General features: G+C 53.1%; 10 protein-coding genes across 10 annotated transcripts; 3 read left to right on the forward strand and 7 right to left on the reverse strand.

Moving 5' to 3' along the window:
• Nucleotides 1–394: 394 nt before the first annotated feature.
• On the reverse strand, nucleotides 395–3167 carry J4E78_010493 (uncharacterized protein; the record flags this gene model as incomplete). The annotated part of the gene is made up of 4 exons (XM_049371071.1): nucleotides 395–1609; nucleotides 1660–1710; nucleotides 1760–1882; nucleotides 1932–3167. 4 exons carry the CDS (start codon nucleotides 3165–3167, stop codon nucleotides 395–397), a joined length of 2625 nt encoding a protein of 874 aa, XP_049217224.1.
• A 1296-nt stretch (nucleotides 3168–4463) lies between these two features.
• Nucleotides 4464–5500, reverse strand: J4E78_010494 (uncharacterized protein; the record flags this gene model as incomplete). The annotated part of the gene is made up of 3 exons (XM_049371072.1): nucleotides 4464–5118; nucleotides 5167–5337; nucleotides 5391–5500. The coding sequence occupies 3 exons, from the start codon at nucleotides 5498–5500 to the stop codon at nucleotides 4464–4466; spliced, it is 936 nt and encodes a 311-aa protein (XP_049217225.1).
• Nucleotides 5501–5994: 494 nt separating this feature from the next.
• Nucleotides 5995–9546, reverse strand: J4E78_010495 (uncharacterized protein; the record flags this gene model as incomplete). The annotated part of the gene is made up of 8 exons (XM_049371073.1): nucleotides 5995–6500; nucleotides 6554–7058; nucleotides 7109–7235; nucleotides 7286–7317; nucleotides 7368–7580; nucleotides 7844–8163; nucleotides 8215–9204; nucleotides 9252–9546. The coding sequence occupies 8 exons, from the start codon at nucleotides 9544–9546 to the stop codon at nucleotides 5995–5997; spliced, it is 2988 nt and encodes a 995-aa protein (XP_049217226.1).
• Nucleotides 9547–9995: 449 nt separating this feature from the next.
• J4E78_010496 (uncharacterized protein) lies at nucleotides 9996–11423 on the reverse strand (the record flags this gene model as incomplete). The annotated part of the gene is made up of 1 exon (XM_049371074.1): nucleotides 9996–11423. The coding sequence occupies one exon, from the start codon at nucleotides 11421–11423 to the stop codon at nucleotides 9996–9998; it is 1428 nt and encodes a 475-aa protein (XP_049217227.1).
• Nucleotides 11424–11718: 295 nt separating this feature from the next.
• Nucleotides 11719–13036, reverse strand: J4E78_010497 (uncharacterized protein; the record flags this gene model as incomplete). Its single annotated transcript, XM_049371075.1, has 3 exons — nucleotides 11719–12163; nucleotides 12208–12845; nucleotides 12893–13036. 3 exons carry the CDS (start codon nucleotides 13034–13036, stop codon nucleotides 11719–11721), a joined length of 1227 nt encoding a protein of 408 aa, XP_049217228.1.
• Nucleotides 13037–13302: 266 nt separating this feature from the next.
• On the forward strand, nucleotides 13303–14759 carry J4E78_010498 (uncharacterized protein; the record flags this gene model as incomplete). Its single annotated transcript, XM_049371076.1, has 7 exons — nucleotides 13303–13399; nucleotides 13451–13613; nucleotides 13664–13920; nucleotides 13970–14031; nucleotides 14089–14547; nucleotides 14595–14679; nucleotides 14731–14759. The coding sequence occupies 7 exons, from the start codon at nucleotides 13303–13305 to the stop codon at nucleotides 14757–14759; spliced, it is 1152 nt and encodes a 383-aa protein (XP_049217229.1).
• Nucleotides 14760–15354: 595 nt separating this feature from the next.
• J4E78_010499 (uncharacterized protein) lies at nucleotides 15355–17105 on the forward strand (the record flags this gene model as incomplete). The annotated part of the gene is made up of 5 exons (XM_049371077.1): nucleotides 15355–15823; nucleotides 15879–16277; nucleotides 16330–16526; nucleotides 16577–16724; nucleotides 16777–17105. 5 exons carry the CDS (start codon nucleotides 15355–15357, stop codon nucleotides 17103–17105), a joined length of 1542 nt encoding a protein of 513 aa, XP_049217230.1.
• Nucleotides 17106–17204: 99 nt separating this feature from the next.
• On the reverse strand, nucleotides 17205–18207 carry J4E78_010500 (uncharacterized protein; the record flags this gene model as incomplete). The annotated part of the gene is made up of 2 exons (XM_049371078.1): nucleotides 17205–17887; nucleotides 17940–18207. 2 exons carry the CDS (start codon nucleotides 18205–18207, stop codon nucleotides 17205–17207), a joined length of 951 nt encoding a protein of 316 aa, XP_049217231.1.
• A 373-nt stretch (nucleotides 18208–18580) lies between these two features.
• J4E78_010501 (uncharacterized protein) lies at nucleotides 18581–19664 on the forward strand (the record flags this gene model as incomplete). The annotated part of the gene is made up of 2 exons (XM_049371079.1): nucleotides 18581–18611; nucleotides 18661–19664. 2 exons carry the CDS (start codon nucleotides 18581–18583, stop codon nucleotides 19662–19664), a joined length of 1035 nt encoding a protein of 344 aa, XP_049217232.1.
• Nucleotides 19665–19738: 74 nt separating this feature from the next.
• J4E78_010502 (uncharacterized protein) lies at nucleotides 19739–21557 on the reverse strand (the record flags this gene model as incomplete). The annotated part of the gene is made up of 5 exons (XM_049371080.1): nucleotides 19739–20365; nucleotides 20414–20784; nucleotides 20831–21006; nucleotides 21053–21346; nucleotides 21391–21557. The coding sequence occupies 5 exons, from the start codon at nucleotides 21555–21557 to the stop codon at nucleotides 19739–19741; spliced, it is 1635 nt and encodes a 544-aa protein (XP_049217233.1).
• Nucleotides 21558–21799: the final 242 nt, after the last annotated feature.

The following is a 21799-nucleotide window of genomic DNA, read 5'->3' on the forward strand; positions in this document are numbered from 1 at the left end:
GCGACACTATTACCGTGTTTCTAGAGAAGGGGACTACTAGGAGAAAACCGCGCGCTGCATGATTGGAATGAAGTATGATATATTAAGTAGATGGCCATGAGAAACACATTGCTTTTCGAGACCTCGGATCCGCATCCTAACTCTGCCTGTCGCTGTGCAACACCGTTACTATGCGACTCAACGCCACCCAATGCAAATCGTATACACCTTCCCGGACCAACAAACCCTCCGTACTGTTCTATACCACGCTGTTGAAGCGTCCCGAACTAGCTCTGATCACAATCAAAGACCACCAATAGATCTTTTTTTTTTTTGGTTCTCTCCATCATCCTCTTCCCCACAGGCCTTGCAATTGAGTGATTGAAAGACACTGCTGAGAAGAGGACGCTAACCGTCACCGGGAATTCCTTTCGCCCTCTTCCCCTTCGCCATCTACCTCATCGTCCCCATCGTCGTTGCCGCGACCGTCGTAATCCGTTAGATCGTCGCTCATGATATGTAGTATCTGGCTGAACGTTCTGCTCTTCCATCGGCCCATGCCTTCCATGAGGTCTGAACAATGCAGCAGGGTGCGGCGAGCAGCAAGATACCCTCCTTCGAGTGCGATGCCTGTTATGCTGAAGCTACCGCCGCGGTGTATGAAGTTCACGACTTGGGTGGCGTCGCCGAATCCTATGGGCGATTGTGGCGTATCGATGAAACCGAGTTGGCCGACGGAGATCCAATCCACGAGGTCGAGAAGCTCAATGCAAGAGTCGCTCATGGGCCTGTTGTCTGTCGGCGGAAGAGCGAAGATGTATAGGCCTAGAACGAGGGCAGCGTGGAACAGCGCAACTACGCTGTGAGGGTTGACGATGTCGCTGACTTTACGGTCGAAGAGCAGCTTGTATATGTGTGCAGCGTGTAACACGCTTCTTCTTGCGCTTGGTGTTTGGCACCACATCGAGATGTCTTCTAGAGCGTTGACGGCAGGTTCGGGACCGGAACGTCCAGCTGCGAGTTCAAAGTAGCGTATATTCGCTCCGAGCACCATGCAGGAGGCGTGCCAAAGGACGGCAGAGTTCAGATCCGCAGTACGAAGCGCGTCTATTGAAGAACCGGAGAGGTTCACCAGCAAGGGAAGGATATCTCGACTCCGCGCATCTTCGGCGTATATCCGCCAAGGCTCGAGCTGCTTCTGGTTTCCTGTCGCGGGAGCAAGCCTGTCGTTGCTCTCGTAGATGCGTAGTAAGAGGAGAGTCAATAATGATCGGAAACTTGACGCGTCGAGCTTCAGGCCTGGGGTCGGATGGAACGATGGTGTTATCCTCTGTGAGTGTATCCTCGCACCGCGCTGTACGAGATGAAACCACTTCGCCGCACTGTTGACGTGGTAGAGCGAGTAATCTGAGGGCGGCAGAATCTGGACTGTCTCGGGGCGAATCATTGGTGCTGTCGAGAGGTAGCCTGCCCACCAGCAGTCTGCTTCGATAAGACCAAAGATGATGCGTTTGCTGCATTCGACCTTTGACCAAGCCTTCCACTTTGAGTCGATATCGATCATCTCATCCAAGAGAGGATCTATCTTCACACCCTCGTTGGCGGAGAAGAGACCTTGACTTTGCGCAAACTACGAATGTTAGTCTTACGTCCGAAAGCGTAGTACAAATTGCCACATACCCCGATAAGCTCTGCATACATCTTCTCTGCCTGCGCAATACGGCTTTTCCGCTGCATGAACGTTAGCTCATGACTTGCATGATCGATGAGTGCTACCTACTCCTGTGATAGACGCTAGATTCAAGGCTAGCAAGCTAGTGGCAATTATCCGCATTTGCCGATGCGGCGGATGATCTGTTGTTGGAAGGGTCTGTAGCTCGGCCAACGCGAGTTGTAACACAGCCTTATCAAGGGTCAGTATATGTGAGATGTACAGCTCTCGCGTTGCTTACCGGGAATGTGCGAGTGACAAACTTGGCTGCACCTGCGGTACCAAGAATGCTCAGGCCGATGAGACACATGCAAAGAAGTAATGGCCGTGGCGCATTCTTTGCAGAGAACGTCGGAATGTGGATAATCGGAAGGGTTGGGTGGAAGTAGTAGAGATACATCTCTAGAGCGATGTCTAAGATCTCGGCGGGGGGGAATTGTACACCTTCGATGCTCGGACTTCCTGCGGCATCCCCGCTCGAAGACGCAGTGTCGCCATATGATTCGGATCTTGGTGGATTAGATGCCGGTAAGTTGTGCAAGGCGCTTTGGAGTCTGCCTCTGCACTCCTCATCCAATCCCCATCGCGAGTTCCGCCGCTCTCTTTCACTCATAGGTGTCTCCATAGCTCCAGAGCCGACCTCCGACAGTATGTTGGTACATTCACACGCTACAAGGTTCTGCCACAGATCGGGCATAAGCCGGGAGGATTTGCGATTCCGGGAGGGCCAACAACTTTGGACTCGCTGGAATCGTTCTCGCGGCACCCTGCTTGCTATTGAAACACTGCTGCCCGATGGACTGGCCTGGTTCTCTGGGAGTGCTTGGAATGCTCCGTGCTCGAAAAAGCCTTCCACGCCGAGGTGATGCGATCCTTGGGGAGTGTTCATATCGCCCTCGAGCGGAAACAGCCACGTTTGTAACGCATCTGCAGGAGTGCGATTGGGGACTGGGTTGTTGCTCTGAACGAGTTCGAAAGCCCACTGGTCCAAACTTGAGACATGACCGGCTGGCGAGAACGAGAGGGCTTCCATAGCTGGGTCAATAGGTGGACCCATACTCTCATGAGGATTTCGATTCGACATCTGGACATTCTCGGCACGCGCGATAATCATAGGCGATGGTGACCGCCAGGGTGTGTCTGCTCCAGGCTCCAGATGTTGGGCCGCGTTGATCAGCGCTTCGATCCGGTCCTCACCGGGTGACGGCGGTTGTAACCGCGATGAAGAATGACGGCCATCCGTGGGAGGTGATAGATGCGCATTGTAGTGGTTATTCACATTGATCTGCGGTATTTGCGACTCTCTCCTCCTGGACATGGGCGAGAAGTTGGAGTCTTCGCGGATTAATGGTGTTGCTGCTGGAGTCGGGCCGTTTACGTTCCGTGAGGCAGATGGTCGTGATGTTTGATTCTCGTCCATGGAGTTGTGTCGGAACTCTTGCTGGTCGTTGGTGTTTTGTTGTTCATTGCTCTTCATCCGGTTCATCGCATTCTGCGCATGGCCTTTGCAGTGCCGAAACAGGACATCGCTATATGAAGAGGTTGGACGCTAGTACGGAGGTTTTTCATTGGGGGCCTCACCTGCGCGAGAAGTGCTTTTTGCATGTCGGGCACTCATAGGGGCGCTCTCGTGTGTCTGAGATGGTGTTTAGCTCACTGCTGATGATGGAGGTTTGAGATGGACGAACGGGACCGCTCGTGCCGCTTCACGTGCTCTACTGGAATCGGGGTCAGTACACTTTCTACACGCGTTCGGCAGCCACGTACACTTGGTGAATGTGCGATCGCACATGCTGCACTGCTTTAACGCCATGTCGCTCGTCGCAAAGATTTGATGTGTTGGCTGATGATCGGAGGACCCTTCGCAGGCCGGAGTCTGCAGGTGCTGTCGGTCGCCAAGCGATCGCGGCTGCGGGGGAAAGCAAGACCATGACTCGGCCTAAGCATTATAGGCTCATCTCAACTCATCTACAAAATGCATATAAACCTGCAATCCTGCTGCTGCAGATTGCGCCGCGCGCACATCTGCGCATCCGAAGACTACAGCTGATCCTTACGTTGGTGGTCCATATTCGCCGCTTGGAGATACCTCCGGCGCTCGGGACCCTCATCTGATCGCCAAACACCGTACCAGCTCCTAGCACCACCGATCGCTCCGTGCCTTATCACGGCCGTTGGATGACGAGGTAAATGATCCTTTGAATCGCCCTCAAATCACCAGACTTCTCGAAGGATTTCGTCCTACACCAACCCCGGATCGACTCGCATGTGGGACTATGAGGCGTACGCTAGTGGGGCCTCCCCTGACTGCTGACCGTTGTTGGAATCATCCACTGTCTCATTCGCCTCATTAAGGTGGCTAGCTCTGCTTGATCTGGTGCGTACAATCAATCAATTGCTACTTTGGATGTCGGCTAGCTGCGTTTCGTTGCGTCAATCTTCCGCTAGAGGGTCGCACATCAGACAATGGCGTCTCAGATAAGTAATCAACTAATCGACACTGAATCGCTACAAGCACAGCGCCAGGTACTAGTAAGTGTGCGACATGTCCTTGCCTAGCTCGATGAGATTGTGAGGCTGTACAGTATTGAATGTTTGGTCAATACGCAGGGGCATGCAGTTGGCCATGGTTAGATATCCTCTGCCTTCGGCGATGTATTGAAAACTCCGATATCAGTATCAAAAATAGGCAAGCGAAGCACATCATCATGAGTAGAACGGAAAGTCGGAGATCATTCGCACCGATACTTCCATTTTCAGAACACGAGAATGTCTATGCCACCTTGGCGAACATGTCCAACACTGCGGAATACACCACCAACAATACGCCACCACCAGGTCCAAACCTTAAGATCTTCGCCACATAGCCCTTGTACAACGCTCTGAACCCTTCTTCCCTCGCAACAACCCCCAAGCTCGGCCACGCCCAGGCGTACTTTTGTCTTACACCAGGCGTCTTGGCAACGCTCTGTATACGACTCTTGACAACATCTAGTGGTGTGTTGAACGTGGTCCCTACAACACCGCCTACGAACCCTGCTATGAGGTCGTTCCCCATCTTCTGCCTTCTTGGATTGCTCGAGGTTGCCGGGGCAGGCAGCTGAGCCCGTACCTGGAAGATGCAGCCAAAGTACCCAGCATTCCATACAATATGTCGCCACAGAGTAGCTTCGAAGCCGTTGTATAATGCCAATGGACCTTCTTGACGGACGACCTTAACAAGACAGTCAAGCAGCCCATTGTAGCGTGACGCGGATGTCTTGTCTTGAAGTCGGATCTTGAGGAGCTCGAAGGGAACGACAACAAGAGACTCGGTTGCGCCAGCGCTGGCACCGGTGAGGATGGCGAGAGGTTGGGTCAGGCTCGGGGCTGAGAAGAGGCGTTGATAGAACTGCGAGAAGGAGTCATTTGCGGAGAATTTGATAGCGCTGTTTTCAATCAGTCGCAATCGACGAAGACATGAACTCGGGTCGTACCGCTTGGGAACCTCCATCAGTATAGGCGCAGTGATGCCACGATATAGTCTTGATACACCTTCATTGCGAATGATCTTTCGGAAGCAGTCCAGAACACCATTGTATCCTTCACCATCGACGACTTTGCCATGCTGGAGTTGAATTCGGGTTTTGACTACATCAAGCGGGTACCTTTCTACACTCTTAGCACTCTCTTCTGACCTCCAATACCAAGACAATCTCACATTACTAAAATCTCCGAGATCCCAGCTACAGCCCCAGCAGCAAATTGATAGCGGAAAGGCAGTGGCGTTGCATCGTTGCCATTCCCAACGATAACCTTCTTGGTCGCCATGTTGGAACTGTGTACTCTGTACTTTCACGCGTTCAGCACGCCGTTACCAGCCATGCAGACTTTCCACCACACTACCAGTCCGCCTCCCATCCCCACTACCTCCATCATTCCACACGAACGGCTCTTGCAATATCAAGACCACATGGCACATGCAGGGCACAATACACCCGCGATATGGCCAAGAGCGTGTCGCGTGAAGGACGTTGTGGGGTGCATACTGATGGCGCATGTGGGGCCAGGCGTTCCGGTGAGATGTGGGGCCTACGCGAAACGTCACTTTGCTGACAATCGACACGCGGCTCAGGAAATTTCGGTGGCTGACTCTCGGACAGTTGTGTCCCAATGCGTCGGAAGAATCGGACCTCGGAGATGAAGTTGTCTGAATCATGTGAGGACGTGTGTGCTCGCGCTTGGTACTCTAGTTGTTTGTTTTCGGACGCGTCTTTCGCGATGGGGATTTGGAATACTGGGGTACGCGACTACTACGCCACCGTCTACGCGACTACCTTCTTCTCTCTCAGCTCTCTGATACCGGCTTCGTCGTACCCCAGTACGTCCCTCAATATCTCATCCGTGTGCTGACCCAACAACGGTGGCGGACTTCTGATCCGCGGCTCTGCTCTCGAATATTTGACCGGATGATTGACAAGCTTCACCTTGCCCACAGCAGGGTGCTCAACCTCTTCGATCATATTACGCGCAAGAACATGCTCGTGCTCGACCGTGCCCTTGATATCGTTGACAGCCGCGTATGGCATCCCGCTTCCTTCAAAGATTTCGAGCCATTCCTGCGTTGTCTTGGTCATGAGCTCGGCCTCTACAAGCGTGTCGATCTCGGTACGGTGCTTGACGCGGAGCGCGTTCGTGAGGAAGCGGGGATCGGTTTTCCATTCTGGACGCTGGAGCTTGTCGCAGAGGATGCCGTATAGGCGGTCGTTGCAGCCGCCGACTGCGATGTTGGTGTCTTTTGTCTTGTAGGCTCGGTAGGGTACTACTGTTGCTGTGGTGGAATCAGCATCGCCATTCTGGCGAATAGCTCATGTATGCGCTCACCGTGTGCAGTTCCCCATCGTCCGCTATCGCCCTTCCCTGTCACCAGCGCGCTGCTGGCAATGTTCGCCAAACCCGATACCTGCACGTCGCTCAAACTCGCGTCGATCCACTGACCTAAGCCGGTCTCTTTCCGCGAATACAACGCTGCTTGTATGCCGATCGCAGTGTACATCCCGGTCATGATATCCGTCACCGCCACGCCGACCTTGACTGGGGGCCCGTCGCGCTCGCCAGTGATATGCATCAAGCCCATCTCGGCCTCAACCATGACGTCGTAGCCCGCGCGGTCGCGGTATGGCCCTGTTTGCCCATAGCCGGTGACAGACGCGTATATCAGAGAGGGATTGAGCTTCGCAAGCGTCGCGTAGTCGAGCTGGTACTTTGCGAGTGATCCGGGGAGATAGTTTTCGACGAGGACATCGCATTCTTGGGCTAGTCTATGGAGGATGGAGATACCGGTGGGGTTGTTGAAAGCTAGCCCGACCGACTTCTTGTTGCGATTGACCTGTGTTGACTTAGCATGAAGAAGAAGAGAGGCTCGCTGGCACAATCTACAGATAGGTAGTATGCGCTTTCGCCAGGGAATTGGCGTTCGATGCCATCGGTATAGGGCGCATCTGGTGGACCCCAGGACCTCGTGTCGTCGCCTCTTGTAGGATGCTCGATCTTGATAACGTCCGCTCTGAATGCTCTTCAGCATATGTAATGTATGAGATTCCATTCACTGCCTACCCTAGATCTCCAAGAATCTGTGTACAATATGGCTACCCGATGTTAGCGACCATGATCCTCCGTCGGGGAAACATTTACATACTCCTGCAAGCACCCGCGTCATATCCAGTACTTTGATGCCAGCTAAAGGTAGTTTCTCAACCATCCGCTTGTCTACGTCGCTCTTGGTTGCAATGTCCCTCCTCCATGTTTGCGACGTTCGACTCGCGATCCGATTAGCCGCATGTCGAAAGTGCGCGCGTTGAGCCGCTTTCGCGACAGCTCCAAGAGAATACGACATGATCTTACTCCAGACCTGCCATGCCAACACACGGTCATGTTAAAGAACACGAGCATAACTTCTTGAAATTCCTGCCCCACATGACGCTTGTGGGGTCGCCAAAGGGTATGGAGTGTGAATGCACAGACGTTTCTAGTTCGCTATGCCAAAACTTGCGATGCTCATTACGTGGAATTGGAATTATCGTGTACATGTAGTATCGGAGAATGCAAAATTACATCGCTAAAACGCCTAGAGCACTCAAGACCGTGAAAATAGAGACCCAATCATGCGTGGACGCCGTTCGTCCCATTGGTCTTTGACTCGGGGCTCAAATATTGCTTGAGCTCCTCCGCGTGGACACCATCCGTGTCGCTGGTGTTTGCGCCATGTGAGAAGCCACCAAAGTAGTATGGTGCAAGTCTCTTCTTCTCGGCGATCTTGTCGTCTTTGATCCGGGCAAGCAACTCCTGGGCTCTCTTGTTGGCGGAGAAGCGGTCCGGAAGAGCATCCCAGACCTTGTAATCGGTACCGTGGGTCTCGATTGTTCCGCAGCCTTGACGAGCGTACTCGGTAAAGAGGAATAGACGGCTCGATTCGACCATGATGGTCAATTGTTCTAAGAGGCTGTTAGTACGCGTTCGACCACTCGGCGATGCGTTTAGCTTACCAGTCAGTATCTTCTCGGGCTGGCTCTCGTGTATCCGCATGCCGTGCTGGTAACCCTCATGGAATCCACCGTGAGGCGTGTGGCCACCCTCGAAACTACCACCGCCGGGCTGGAAGTCGTCGCTTCGTCCAAGACCTTGTCCGTATAAACAGGCAAGGAACTCTGACGCGGAATTGCGGTGGAAGTATGGTAACCGGAAAGTATTGGTCGCAACATCCCATCTTGGGCCGAACCAGAGGAAGTCTGCGAGTGGTGTCATGGGATCGCGGGACTTAGCTGTGAGTACTGTGAAGATCGAAGGATCCGTGTGGTCGATAGATGTGCTGTTCTGTGACGAGAACTTCGTCAGATCGTATTTGTAAGGTACGACATTGCCGTGCCATGCGACAAGGTCGAAGGGGCTGTGGTCTTGTTGGATCGCCACGAGCTGACCATTCGTCTTGTTGACAATCTGCCAATCGACATGCAAATCATCATCGATAGCAGCTACCGGGTAGAGGAAATCGCGAGGATTGGCAAGACCGTGGCCGCCTAGTGGGCCGAGATCAGGAAGCTCCCACATAGAACCCCAGACTTCTGTGATGTAGCCACGCGCCACTGGCGTGCCCGGTGCTAGATTGAGGCAGAAGCGGATGCCGCGCTGGATGACACAGATCTCACCGGGCTGTAGGAAAATCTTGCCCATCTCTGTCTTGATATCTAGATTACCCTGTTGGGCGCAGATGAGGAAGTCACCGTCGGTATTGCAGAATGCTCGCTGCTCCATACTGGAGTTGATCATATACACGTATAGCGCAAGACCCTCCTTGATGTTTGGGTCGCCGCTACCGCAGAGAGTATGCAGGCCATCAGCGAAGTCAATCTTCTCATCGTCTTTTGGCAGTGGGAACGGACGCCATTCTGCTTGCTCGGGAAGCGTCTCGACCTTGGGATTGATGGACAAAAAGCAGTTTGTGATGTTGGACTTTGTCTCGATAGGAATGTAACCCTCTGTCACATGTTAGCCAATGCCTGCGAGAACTTGCCGCAATACGTACTGTGAGCAGCTGCTGGTCGACACCGGTACATATAAGTGCTGAAGTTGTGTGCACGTGGAGCTGCGAACGCTGAATACGTAATGCCTTCAGTGTAAAGTCCAAACCGGACTTCGTGAGGGTTGTTCTGAGCGACAGGTAGAGTGCCAGGAATGACCTCAGACTGATGTCGATTTCCCCATCCTGCTTGGTATTCGTAAGGATCGTTTGCACGCGTTGGCTTCAGTCTTTGGAGATCGGTGAAGTGAAACGCCTTTTGGGGGTCGGTAACGAGCTGGCGTTCTTTGAAGTCTTGCATGGTGTTTAGCGTATGACGATGATTGTAGGAGTGATCTAGCTTACCATGTAAAGATTTCAGCCTTATATTGGAGTATCCATGGCCGTGGAATGCTAGGCCGACATCTGCCGCACTTGGGTGGTCCGGCCTGCGCATCGTATGTGGTGGCGGGGCCCGACCCTGATAATAGCGGGGTTTCCGTTTCGGTAACTGGGCTACGGGAGCTGTGAGAGGCCCACATAGTGGCCGCGACCGGGTTAGTGGAACTCGTCAGATGAAAGTACCATAGCCTTTCCCACATGGAGGTCATGGTAATGTGGACGTGGCGCACTTGCGGGGTTCTTCATTGCTTCTGAGAAGAGCACCAATCGAGAATATAGTGCTGACTCAGATGGACCATTCAGAATGTGATTCTCCCTCATATCTACGCATGGCGGTTGTTGTGCCCTGATGAATGACATGGATGTGATCTATTTGGATGCAGCTAAGACCTCGTCCACCATTAGTCCACATGAGCCTAGATAGTTCTTTGCGTCGCACAACGAGCTCAGCTCTTCGCCCGAGATCTTATCGGTAATTTCGGGTCGTGTCTGTAGAGCTTCCAACAAGCTGGTGTCGTTCTCGATGCTTTCTTTGCAAGCCTCGTAGACAACGTCGTGCGCTTTTGACCGACCGACGTGTGGAGCAAGACCCATCATGACAGCTTCTGCGACGATAAGACCTCTAGTGGAGTAGAGATTCGTGAGCATCTGCTTCGAATTGACTACAAGACCAGAGAGCGCAAAGTCAGCTTGGTATAGCGCTCCAACAGCCATAACGAAGCTCTCCGGGACGGCCACCCATTCGAGATGCCATGGACCGGAAGCACGCTCGAAGTCCGATACCATGCCATCCAGCACCAAGCCAGCATTCGATCGCAGGACCTTCGATGCGGCTAAGATGACCTCGCTCGAGATGGGATTTCGCTTCTGAGGCATAGTTGAGGAAGCACCGCGGTGTGGTACAAAGGGCTCTGACACTTCCGAGAGCTCATTGGAAGACATGATGATAATGTCTAGGGCAAGCTTGCCGAGGGTACCACCAACAAGCGCGAGATAGTTGGTGATCTCTGCAACACCATCTCGGGCGACGTGCCAGGTGATCGGAGGATCCGTCAGACCCAGGTCTCTTGCCATTTCCTTTCGAACACGAATGCCATCATCGCCCGAACCTAGTGAAGCCAAAGAACCTGCGGCGCCTCCGAACTGTACCATCAAGGCGCGAGGTTTGAGCTGCTCAAGACGCTCGAGATGTCGTTGGAACCCAGATAGCCAAATAGCGCACTTGTGGCCAAAAGTGATAGGAAGAGCATGTTGAAGATGGGTGCGACCAGCCATGGGCGTATCCCGGTGCTTTCTTGACAGGTCTTCGAGGTTTTTGATGACGGAGCGGAGTGTGCGCTCAACGATCTCGAGACCCTCCTTCATCTGCAGAATGCTTGCCAGATCCATAATGTCCTGTGTTGTTGCTCCCCAATGCACGTATCGCCCAGCCTCCTCACCGCACGATGCAGAGAGCTGTCGCACCAAAGGAAAGATGGGGTAGCCGACGATTTCAGTTTCGTTGCGTAGCCTATCGTAGTCTAGTTCGACTTCGCGAGCTTTGGCCGTCACAATCTCTCCGATATGAGATGGTATGACATTGCATTTTGATTGTGCTCTTGCCAAAGCAGTCTCAGCATCAACGCATCGATTGATATACGCTTTGTCGTCGAAGACCTTTCTGATCTCATCGGTTCCAAACAGCGTACGGAAGATTACTGAGTCGATAGCGCTCACGCTGCCGAGAGATCGCCGTTGGAGACGAAGGGTGGTTTGCCGGGGGATGGCACGCAGTGGGACGCGTCGAAACAGGAACATGATGTGTGTTGCAGTGGGTGCAGCACCTCAATGAGTTACGAAGGGGAGGTGAAGCTCCAAAAGGAGCTCCAGCACTATACAAGACATAGCGGCCTTGAAGCGGTGGACGTGTGGGACGCGGGTGCAGCCAGCATCCATGGATCGTGTGGGGAAGACAATGCCGGCCTCCAAGCTCGGAAGCGGCCAGCCTCTGCGTTCCGCGCCAACAGTTCGAAGTGGCTAGAGCCATTTGGCACGTGACCCACGCGACACTTTCGTGATCCTCATCATCAAAGCCTATAGCATTTCTATGGAACTACGACTCTCGAACGAACAACGAAGCAACGCCTAAGCCGGTACTCGCACACATGCTGACAATACCTATCTCCTTGTCCTGGCGTAGCAGCTCGCCGAACAATGTGGCAGTCTGCCGTGCCCCGGTCGCGCCGGTGGGATGCCCAAGAGCTATCGCACCTCCGTTCGGATTGACCCTGTCTTCATCGAGACCCAGCTCCCGAATGCACGCAATAGTCTGGCTTGCGAACGCCTCGTTGAGCTCAATGATGTCAACGTCCTTGAGCCCAACGCCTGTCCACTTCAGCAATGCTGGTATGGCGTATATCGGGCTAATGCCCATCTCGTCGGGGGCGCAACCCTTGACCTGAGTGCCAACGAAGCGGCCAAGTGGCTTCAATCCACGCTCTTCAGCCCACGAACGTCGGGCAAGTATGGTGGAGGATGCGCCGTCCGATATTTGAGATCTGAAAGGTCAGCTTTGCGAGAGCTTTGAGTCATGTCCACTTACGAGTTGCCTGCGGTACTCTTGCCGTTCTCGCCGAACACAGGCTTGAGCGTCGACACTTTCTCAAAAGTCAACCCATGCCGAATGCCGTCGTCCTTGGTGACTTCGTGCCCTGCAGGCTGGCCTGTTGCCTCGTCCATCCTCTGAACCGTTACGGGCTCGATCTCCCAATCAAAGCGACCTTCCTTTTGGGCGCGACTTGCGCGCCCATGACTTCGCACCGCATATTCATCTTGCGACTTCCTGTCAACCTTGTATCTTTCCGCTACGTTCTCAGACGTGATTCCCATAGGCATAAGACAGTCGCGCGCATCTTTGACGGTCGACCCAAGCAGCGTGGGTGAGACATCGGCTGGGATGCCCCGCGAGCTGTAGTTTCTCGACATGCTCTCTACACCGCCAGCCAGCCCCACGTCAATCTGACCCACCATGATCGAGTGTGAGATGTGGGTGATGGCTTGTAGACTGCTCGAGCACTGCCGATTGACTGTATGGAAGGTCGTGGAGTTTGGAAAGCCGGCATGATTGAGCGCCATGCGTCCTGTCTTCGCGAAGCCCAGTTCGGCGAGTACATTCCCAATCATAACATCGTTCACGTCGACTTTTTCGATGCCAGCTCGCTGTACTGCAGCTTTCATAATCTGTTGTATTCAGCAACAGTGCAGCGTGTTCTTCTGCCGAGACTCACCGGCATCAGGATGTCTTCTGGATGAGCATCTTTGTAACCGCCCTTGAAACTACGATTGATTGGCGACCTGACCGCAGAAAGTAAAACTACATCGTTGGGGCTTTTCTGCAGCACATTGCGCGCGGCTTTGCTAAAGGACGCCATTTTGGCACAACAACTGACAATCTACGCGTCGCATTGGTCCAGGAATGCCTATTGTATGATCTCACAGGGCCGAGAAAGTGCCGCATCGTGGTTGCTGCGAGAGCTGTGGCGGGGCGACGTGTATGTGTGGGGCAGGAGCGAGAGACCCCTCCATGCCGACTCGGGCAACAACGCAATGATGCTTGCCGAATCTAGCTTGCATGCGGACGCGACCATTTACTTCGAACATTTTCACGCGCAAACTGATCTCAACAAGGCATTACACGATGGCGCTCCCGAACAAGTACCAGAATGGCAGCGTTGACTCCTCTACCAAGGGAGTGTACAGGGCATCGCCCGTCAAGCTCATGATATACGGAAATGGTAGGCAGACTGCGGTTGCGGATCGAAAAGAAAACTTACATGTTCGCATAGGAACGAGCAGCCAGCTTTCAGATGTTATCGCCGAGCTCGGTGCTACAAAGGCCTTCATCATCACCGGACGCTCCTTATACGAGAAGACTCCCGTGATCAAGAACATCGAGAAGGCACTTGGTTCTGCGCATGGTGGTACATTCAGCAAGATCGGTCAACATGCGTATGTGAAGAGCTGTTCAAGTATGACAAGCGCAGGCTGACAAGTGCAAGGCCGATTGGAGATATCAAAGAAGCCACCGCGCTGATGACAAAGTCCGGATGCGATGTACTCATATCGATAGGCGGTGGTTCGCCCATCGACTCAGCCAAAGCCATTGCATACAATATCCACGAGGAGACCGGAAAGTGGATACCTAGTATCGCTGTACCAACAACACTGAGTGTAGCTGAGACGACGCAAAACGCTGGCTTCACCACCGAAGAAAAGCACAAGATTGCCGTGAGCAACCCAGAACTTGTACCCAAGGGTAAGCACGATGTCGGATTGTCGGAGAGACTTAGGCTAATCAAACTCAGCTGTGGTATACGATGGTGAACTTGCTGTATACACACCCTTGAACCTCTGGACAAGCACAGGAGTACGTTCATCACCTCCCCAGGCGCTGAAGTAGAACCTATCTCTGACACACTCGCAGATTCGATCACTGGACCACGCAGTGGAGCTGATGTACCACCCTCTCGCCGCCGAGATCCCGACAAAACGCATGTCTTTGGAAGCTATCAAGGATCTCTTCACATACCTACCACAATCGAAGGCCAACCCCAATGACGCCGAAGTGCGAACCAAGCTTTTCGTTGCTTGTTACTCGTCACTCTTCCCCTTCCTGTACACTGGCGGAGTCGGCCTCAGTCACAGCATCGGCCATGCGATTGGTGCAACATACAGCATTCCGCATGGTATCACCAGCTGCCTCAGTCTCGCACCGACGGTACACTTCAAGGCGAGCAACCCAGAGGAAGCGAAGCAAATCGCTAGGATCATCCCATACATCGGGAAGCAAAGTACTGGCAGCGACGAGAAGGATTCCCACGTCGTTGCCGACGCCATTGCTGGACTGGTCGAAGAGCTGGGACACAAGACCACATTGACAGCTGTAAGTAGCTGAAGTATGTCAAGGAGGTCGATGCTAACGTCCAACAGTACAACGTGCCAACTGGCGATGCGGAAGAAGAGGCTATCGCATCGCGTGCGCTACACAGCAAAGATCACAAGGACTTCGCAAGCTGTAAGTTGTCGTGCCTTTCCCCCAGAAATCCTTTAACTGACATTCCTGTAGTGAAGCAAATCGTGCACGACCTGTATTAATCGACTCGATGGGTTTGTCATATAGCGTCCATAGTAACACATACCTACCCTTCAATACAGACGTGCCAAATGTGCCCGCAGCTCATTAGTGACCATCAGCCTTCCTCACACGCGTTGGCGCGTCAGCACGTGAGCCAGCTGTCGTGGCTCGGCCTTGGAAATGTTTTCCACGTTGCCTTTTTCCGCGTGTCGGTTGGCCCAATGAACGTGCGTTTTGGCCGCAACCTCCGCATCTTGGCCGGCTAAGTCCTCATCCACCTCCGATTGTGGAGCTTTGCTCTTACCCGCCATCGGCACGGCATTTGCATCGGTCTGACCCAATCGGCTATTTGCTGTCATGCATGCCCTCGTGGTGCTCGTGTGGGGAGCGTCATCTCCGCTGTACACTACAATTCTACACGCGATCTTTGTGCACTGAGGTTTGTGGAGGGTCTGACGCTTCGATCTGGTGTCAATTAAGCTGAGCTTACACTTTGGAATTGGACAACGCCATCAACAACCTCTGTGCCATTACAAGCTGAGCCAAGCGATCCGAAACCCATCGTTCCGACTTCACTTCCTCGATACTTTGCGACTCACGACTACGAACCTCACGATGCAACGTTCTCTCCTTTTCTCGGCGCGCCGACGCGGCCCAGCGACGGGCATGCGATTCTTCTCTGCCAGCGCCTCTCGACCAGCCATCAACAAGATCGTCTCCTCCGCACAAGAAGCTATCAAGGACATGAAGTCCGATTCCACAGTTCTGGTCGGTGGATTCGGCTTCTCTGGAGTCCCCAACACCCTCATCAACGCTCTACGCGACCGAAGCGACCTTACCAACTTCACGGTTGTCAGTAATAACGCTGGTATGCCCGGCGTTGGGCTTGGACAGCTTCTGGAGACGAAGCAGATTGGCACGATGATTGCGAGTTACATTGGCGACAACAAGGTGTTCGAGCAAATGTACCTGAAGGGTCAATTGAGTCTGCAGTTGACCCCTCAGGGTACCATCGCAGAGAAGTGCGCTGCTGGTGCTGCGGGTGTACCGGCTTTCTACACACCAGCGGCATATGGAACAATAGGTATGCGATCTACAATTTGGGATGAAAAGGGCAAGACACAGCTAACACCCTCCAGTGCAAACCGGCGAACTCCCTGTACGATACAACACCGACGGCACCATCGCAAAAATGGCCCCTCCCAAAGAAACCCGCGAGTTCAACGGCAAATCCTACGTCATGGAAGAAGCCATCTTCGGTGACTACGCCTTCGTCAAAGTCGCCAAAGCCGATCGTCTCGGCAATTGCCAGTTCCGCAAAGCACAAAACAACTTCAACGAAGCCATGGGCAAGAACGCGAAGATGACGATCGTCGAGGCTGATGAGATCGTTGAGGATGGAGAGATCGCACCAGAAGACATTCATCTCCAGGGCATATACGTGAAGAGGGTGATCAAGAGCACAGTGGGCAAGGAGATCGAGCGGAAGGTCTTCTGGAAGAGCCCCGAGGAGCAGAAGAAGGCACTGCTGGAGGGTGGTAAGTTCACGCAGATGGTGGCATAAGAGATTGTTGCTAACAAAAGTACTAGGCTCAACCGAATCATCACAGAAGCGCGAGCGTATCATCAAACGCGCAGCACAAGAACTGAAGGATGGCATGTATGTCAACCTCGGTATCGGCATGCCGCTGGCAGCACCTGCATTCCTGCCCGAGGGCACCGAGATCGTCTTGGAGTCTGAGAACGGAATCTTGGGTATGGGACGGTATCCCAAGCCGGGCGAGGAGGTAAGAACGCGATAACAGATGGGTGCTGACCGTGTGGCTAATGAGCTCAGGACCCCGACCTTATCAACGCCGGAAAAGAGACTGTAACTCTCATCAAGGGCGCATCAACGTTTGGCAGCCACGAGTCCTTCGGCATGATCCGATCAGGCCGGATAGACGTCGCCATGCTGGGTGCCATGCAAGTGAACCAATACGGAGGTTCGTACTATACTGTTCAATGCATACCCTTCGTCCCACTAACGATTTCTAGACCTCGCAAACTTCATGCTTCCCGGGAAGGTCAAAGGCATCGGCGGCGCAATGGACCTAGTCGCGAACCCCACACAAACCAAAGTCGTCATCACCATGGAACATGTCGACAAGAAGGGCAACCCCAAGATCCTGAACCAATGCACATTCCCTCTCACTGGACAAAAGTGCGTGAGCACTATCATCACGGACCTGGCAGTATTCGACTGCGATCGCGTCGAGGGGTTGACCCTGAAGGAGCATGCCAAGGGAGTTACCGTGGACGAGATCAGAAGCAAGACGGAGGCGCCGTTCAAAGTCAGTGAGAGTCTGAAGGAGATGAGCGTGTAGAAGAGATGAGCAAGAAAGATACCAAAGAAGAATTTCCAACACTGAGCGCACAAGCAAACAATTCCTACCCCTCCATCCAAAGATTCTGCTAATCTGAGCCTATCTACTACCACCATCCACAGCATCCAAATACACATACGCCGGCGCCGGCATATCTTCACTGATATCACCCCAAGCACTCCAATGTTTCCAGACCAGTTTCTTCTGCTCAATCTCATCCGCAATCGCAATCGCCATATCTGCGACACTAATCCCCGTCAACCTCCCCTCAAAAACATCTTTACCTTCCTGCTGCTCACCCAGCAACACCATATCATCCACGCTAATCTCATACTCGCCAGTCCTCTTCCCGGGACGATACAAAGCAGACGGCGAAACAAAACTCCAATCAAAGTTCTTCCGGTCCTCGAAGAACATGTACGCCGTCCGCCCCGCTTTGATGAAGTCCGATGCGTTGTCTTTGGCGCGAATCTGCTTCTCGTAGTCTGCGATCACAGTTCTGTCTTCTTCCGTGGTCGTCCCCGAGCTCTCTGCTAATCTGGCTTCACGATAGCGTCGCAGCGAGGTACCCATGATACCGAGGCGCTCTTCCATATATGCAATGTGCGCTAGTGACGTAGAGATAGCGCGGCGGTAGGCGAGGAAGAAGTCTGGGTGGTCGACGCAGGAAATATTAGTGCCAGGGACGTGGAGGGAGCCTGCGCCGCCGACGAAGACGAAGTAGGATGCGGGCCGTAGCTTGTAGGCTAGCAGGATCTTGCGAACGGATTCTAGGAACGGCACTGTTTTGGATCAGTCATTGGATGACGGTATCCCGAACCGGGCGGGACATACTGTACAGCAAAGCCCCTGGACCAGCTGTATGCGGTCCAAACTCGCTGACCAAGACATCGAGGCCTTCAAAAACTTCTGATAGTTCCTCTATCGATACTTGGTCGACATCTACCGGCCTGGGAATGTAGCGCGGATGTTTTCCTACTTTCTCAGGGTTGCGTGATATGCCGATGACGGTGTGGCCTCGATTTAGCAACTCGACGGTGAGATAGGAACCACCAAAACCCGCCGGGCCGATAACACCTATCCGGAGGGGCTTTGATGACATGGTGTCATAGAACGTAGATGAAGATAACGCTGATTGCGCTCAGATTTTGGCACTTGAGTATGAAGTAGGTGGGTACACGTCGCGTCGCGTTCACATGACCACCATGCTATGTCGTCAAATGCAAGGTTACGCGTGTTTAATGGCAACGAGCTCGGAGTAGTACGCCGAGGTTGTTCTATTGGGGAAAGGCAATTGGGGAAGTGAGGGGATGATGTGGGGCTTGGGTGAACACCAAGGAGCGAATGACGCTAGCCGATCCAGCGAGTACATGGGAAGTAATGTGACGGGTGTTGTAGACGGAGACATCTTGAAGGAAAAAAATCACAGAAGGTTGATTCTACCACGGTTGCAAGATATAGTATCATTTGGAAACATGACGTCGGCAGATAACTACGCATTCATTGGTGAGCGCTCCAATTTAGTACCTTAATAGACATTACTAACAACGGCAAGGTCTCGGAGCGATGGGCTACGCAATGGCAGCCAACATCCGCAAGAAGATAGACCCATCTTCGACCCTCTACATCAACGACATCAACGCCTCGGCATGCTCCCGCTTCAAAGCCCAATACTCGCCGCACGGCCCTATACAGATCGTCGCTACAGCACGCGAAGCAGCGGAAAACGCGAAAGTACTGATCTCCATCGTACCAGGAGGAGAAGATGTAAGGAACGTGTATCTAAACGAGAAAGACGGGGTGATTGCAGCGAAGAAGGACCAAAACAGGGTAATGCTAGAATGCAGCACAATCGACGTCAACACCACGAAAGACGTAGGCCAAAAGCTGAAGGAAGCTGACATGGGAACATACATCGATGCCCCCGTCTCCGGCGGCGTCCCAGCAGCAGAAGCAGGCACATTATCGATGTTGATCGGGCACCCACCACCAGCGCAAACACCAACTTCTTCCGCTTCCCCAGACTCTCGAATCACGACGACCCTCACGATGCTTGGCCCACCATCCAAAGCCTTCTACCTGAACACCCTCGGCGCCGGTCTCACCGCTAAGATATGCAACAACTACCTCTCCGGCACCATTCTCCTCGCCACCGCCGAAGCCCTAGCGATAGGCGTATCTCACGGCCTCGACCCCTCCGCTTTGTACTCCGTGATCAAGAACAGCACGGGTCAGTCTTGGATGTGCGATCACGTCATGCCCATTCCCAATGTGCAGAAAGAGTATTGGGTGCCGAGTAACAGTGGGTATAAGCCGGGGTTCAAGACGCAGATGATGCTGAAGGATCTGGGATTGGGTATCGAGAGCGCGGGCCAGGTTGGGGTGAGGCCGAGTATGGCGGAGAGGGCGTTAGAGGTTTGGGAAGGGGCGGCGAAGGATGAGAGGTGTGTGGATAGGGATGGAAGTAGTATATATTTGCATGTTGGAGGTCTTCTACCGAAGGGATACGAAGACAAAGGGAGAAAGAATGAAGATGGAACATGGGAGTTTGCGGAGTAAGGCTTCTGTCAACTCTAATATACATAGTGGTGTTGCGAACCTGTCCTAATGCACTCACGTAGTCTTCATACCGTCTACTTTCCTTGAAAGAAGTTCTGGAAGACCTCCATAATGGCATCGAACCCAGCCGTCTCTCCCAGCTTGAGTACCCTCTCATCTCTTCCAATCTTCGCTGGATCACCATCTGGAACCCATCTGCTCGTAACACCATCGGCACTAGGCCCGTAAACCTTAGCACACAACTTGTCGGTCTTTACAGGCGGCCAAGGGTCCTCCCCGTTGACGAATTTGATGAAGTCTTCTCCGTACTCTCGTGCTACCTTCTGCTGCGCGTCGTCCAAGTGCTCGTTGTAGTTCTGGAAGAGGTACGATACATCGAGAATGTGGCCTGCTTCGCCCTTGAAGCGACCTTCCCAAGGTATTCCTTCGTTGAAGTGGTAGAGGAAGAACTTTGAGTCGGGTGTGTTGGGCCAGCCTTGGGCGAAGGCACGAGCGGGCGCGTAGAAAGATATCTCGGAACCAAAGCGCAATATTGATAGCATAGCCTCTTCGTCCGGAGTCTCGGGGGTTATCTTGTAGGATGTGAGAAGCTGTTCCGCAACCTCTGGCTTGGTGGACAGTGTGGCGTTGCAGGAGTCGATGAACTTTTGCGCGACGCCCGGCTTGCGACTATCGAGGCCAAGGTATGCAATGATGTTCGCCTAAAAAGATGAGCTCACATATTTCGAGTGTCATGATATGGAACTTACGTCCAGCTTTGACTCTCCGATCATAAAGGCCTTGCACCACTTCCTGCCCGGCATCATGAAAGCTGGGCTGTCTTCTTGAGATGAGACGGTAAGGAAATCTGGTGAGCCCGGCATGGTCTCTTTGTCGACTGAAGGCAGCATCGGTGCTGTGGGCGGCACCTTCTGCCATAGATCATCCAAAGGTATACTAAGGAGGGCCTTGATACGATCCTCTGGCGACTTATCCGTCAAGCCAAATGCTTCGACGGCTTTTCGATATGATGATTCGGCCACAAAATCGGGAATGGGCTTGAACAGTAGCACAGCTCCTCCAGTACTAAGACAGCGCTTCATCAGGGGTTCCTCCGAGCAGAGCAATACTGTCGCAGACACTGCGTACGTTAGTCGAGCTCTAGATCAACAGCGTCCAAAACATACGTCCACCGGCGCTCTCTCCGCATACTGTGATCTCATCTGCATCACCTCCGAATCCGCCTATAAACTTCCTGATCCATTGCAGAGCCGTGCGCTGGTCGTGAAAGGCGTTGTTCGCTTTGTATCCTGCTTTGCGCAGTTCTTCGGAAGTCGCAAACCCTGTGAAACCCAGTCGATAGCTGTATCTGTTAGTAGACGAGGTGTGCTCCAGGTTGTAAGACCCACTTGATGGTAATGCCGATGATGGGCTTTTTCCTCTCGACAGACATCTTCACAATGGGAGCTGGATCGTAGTGCGGGTACCAGCTACTTCCAACAGCAAAGCCGCCTCCATGTATGAAGACAAATACAGGCAAATTCGCGTTGGAATCAATAGCCCCATCCTTGTTGGTCGGCACAGTGATGTTGAGGTTCAGACATTCGAGGTCGGAATGCGTCGGAACCTCTGGAATTGGCAAGGAATGTTGGATGAATCCGAACTCGCGTTCAATGGCACCGACTGGAGATACTGGAGGAGGACTATTCCATTAGTAAATTGCAACCGGCGTCACCAGTTGACGTACCCAAATTTCATAGCATCCGTAGTTCCAGATCCATAGCTGTCAACAAGCTGGGGTGCAGCCAAGCGATCTTTCAACGAAGCATACTTCAGGCCAAGAAATTGCACTGCACCATCTACTGACTTTCCCTCTATTTCACCTAGGTGCTGGTGCTTGAGGGTCTCCGACATGTTGGCTGCTGCGTAGGAAGGGATGGTAGGAAGCAAAGGATCGTTCCATAGACTAACAGATTGTTTACTATTGCCTAGTGTCTGTTTGGATTGGCTGAAGGAAGTTGCGCATCCCTGGAGCTGCTTCTCTGGAAGCAGGTACGTTGGGGGCAATGATGGTCCGACAATTACCCCGCACCTGTACCTGCCATTTCAGTAGTGGGGCAATCACCCGCGACCAAACATCGCGGGCGGGATGTGGG

Source organism: Alternaria triticimaculans (genome assembly GCF_023758025.1).
Source record: "Alternaria triticimaculans strain BMP 0046 chromosome Unknown scaffold_33, whole genome shotgun sequence".
Classification (NCBI taxonomy): domain Eukaryota; kingdom Fungi; phylum Ascomycota; class Dothideomycetes; order Pleosporales; family Pleosporaceae; genus Alternaria; species Alternaria triticimaculans.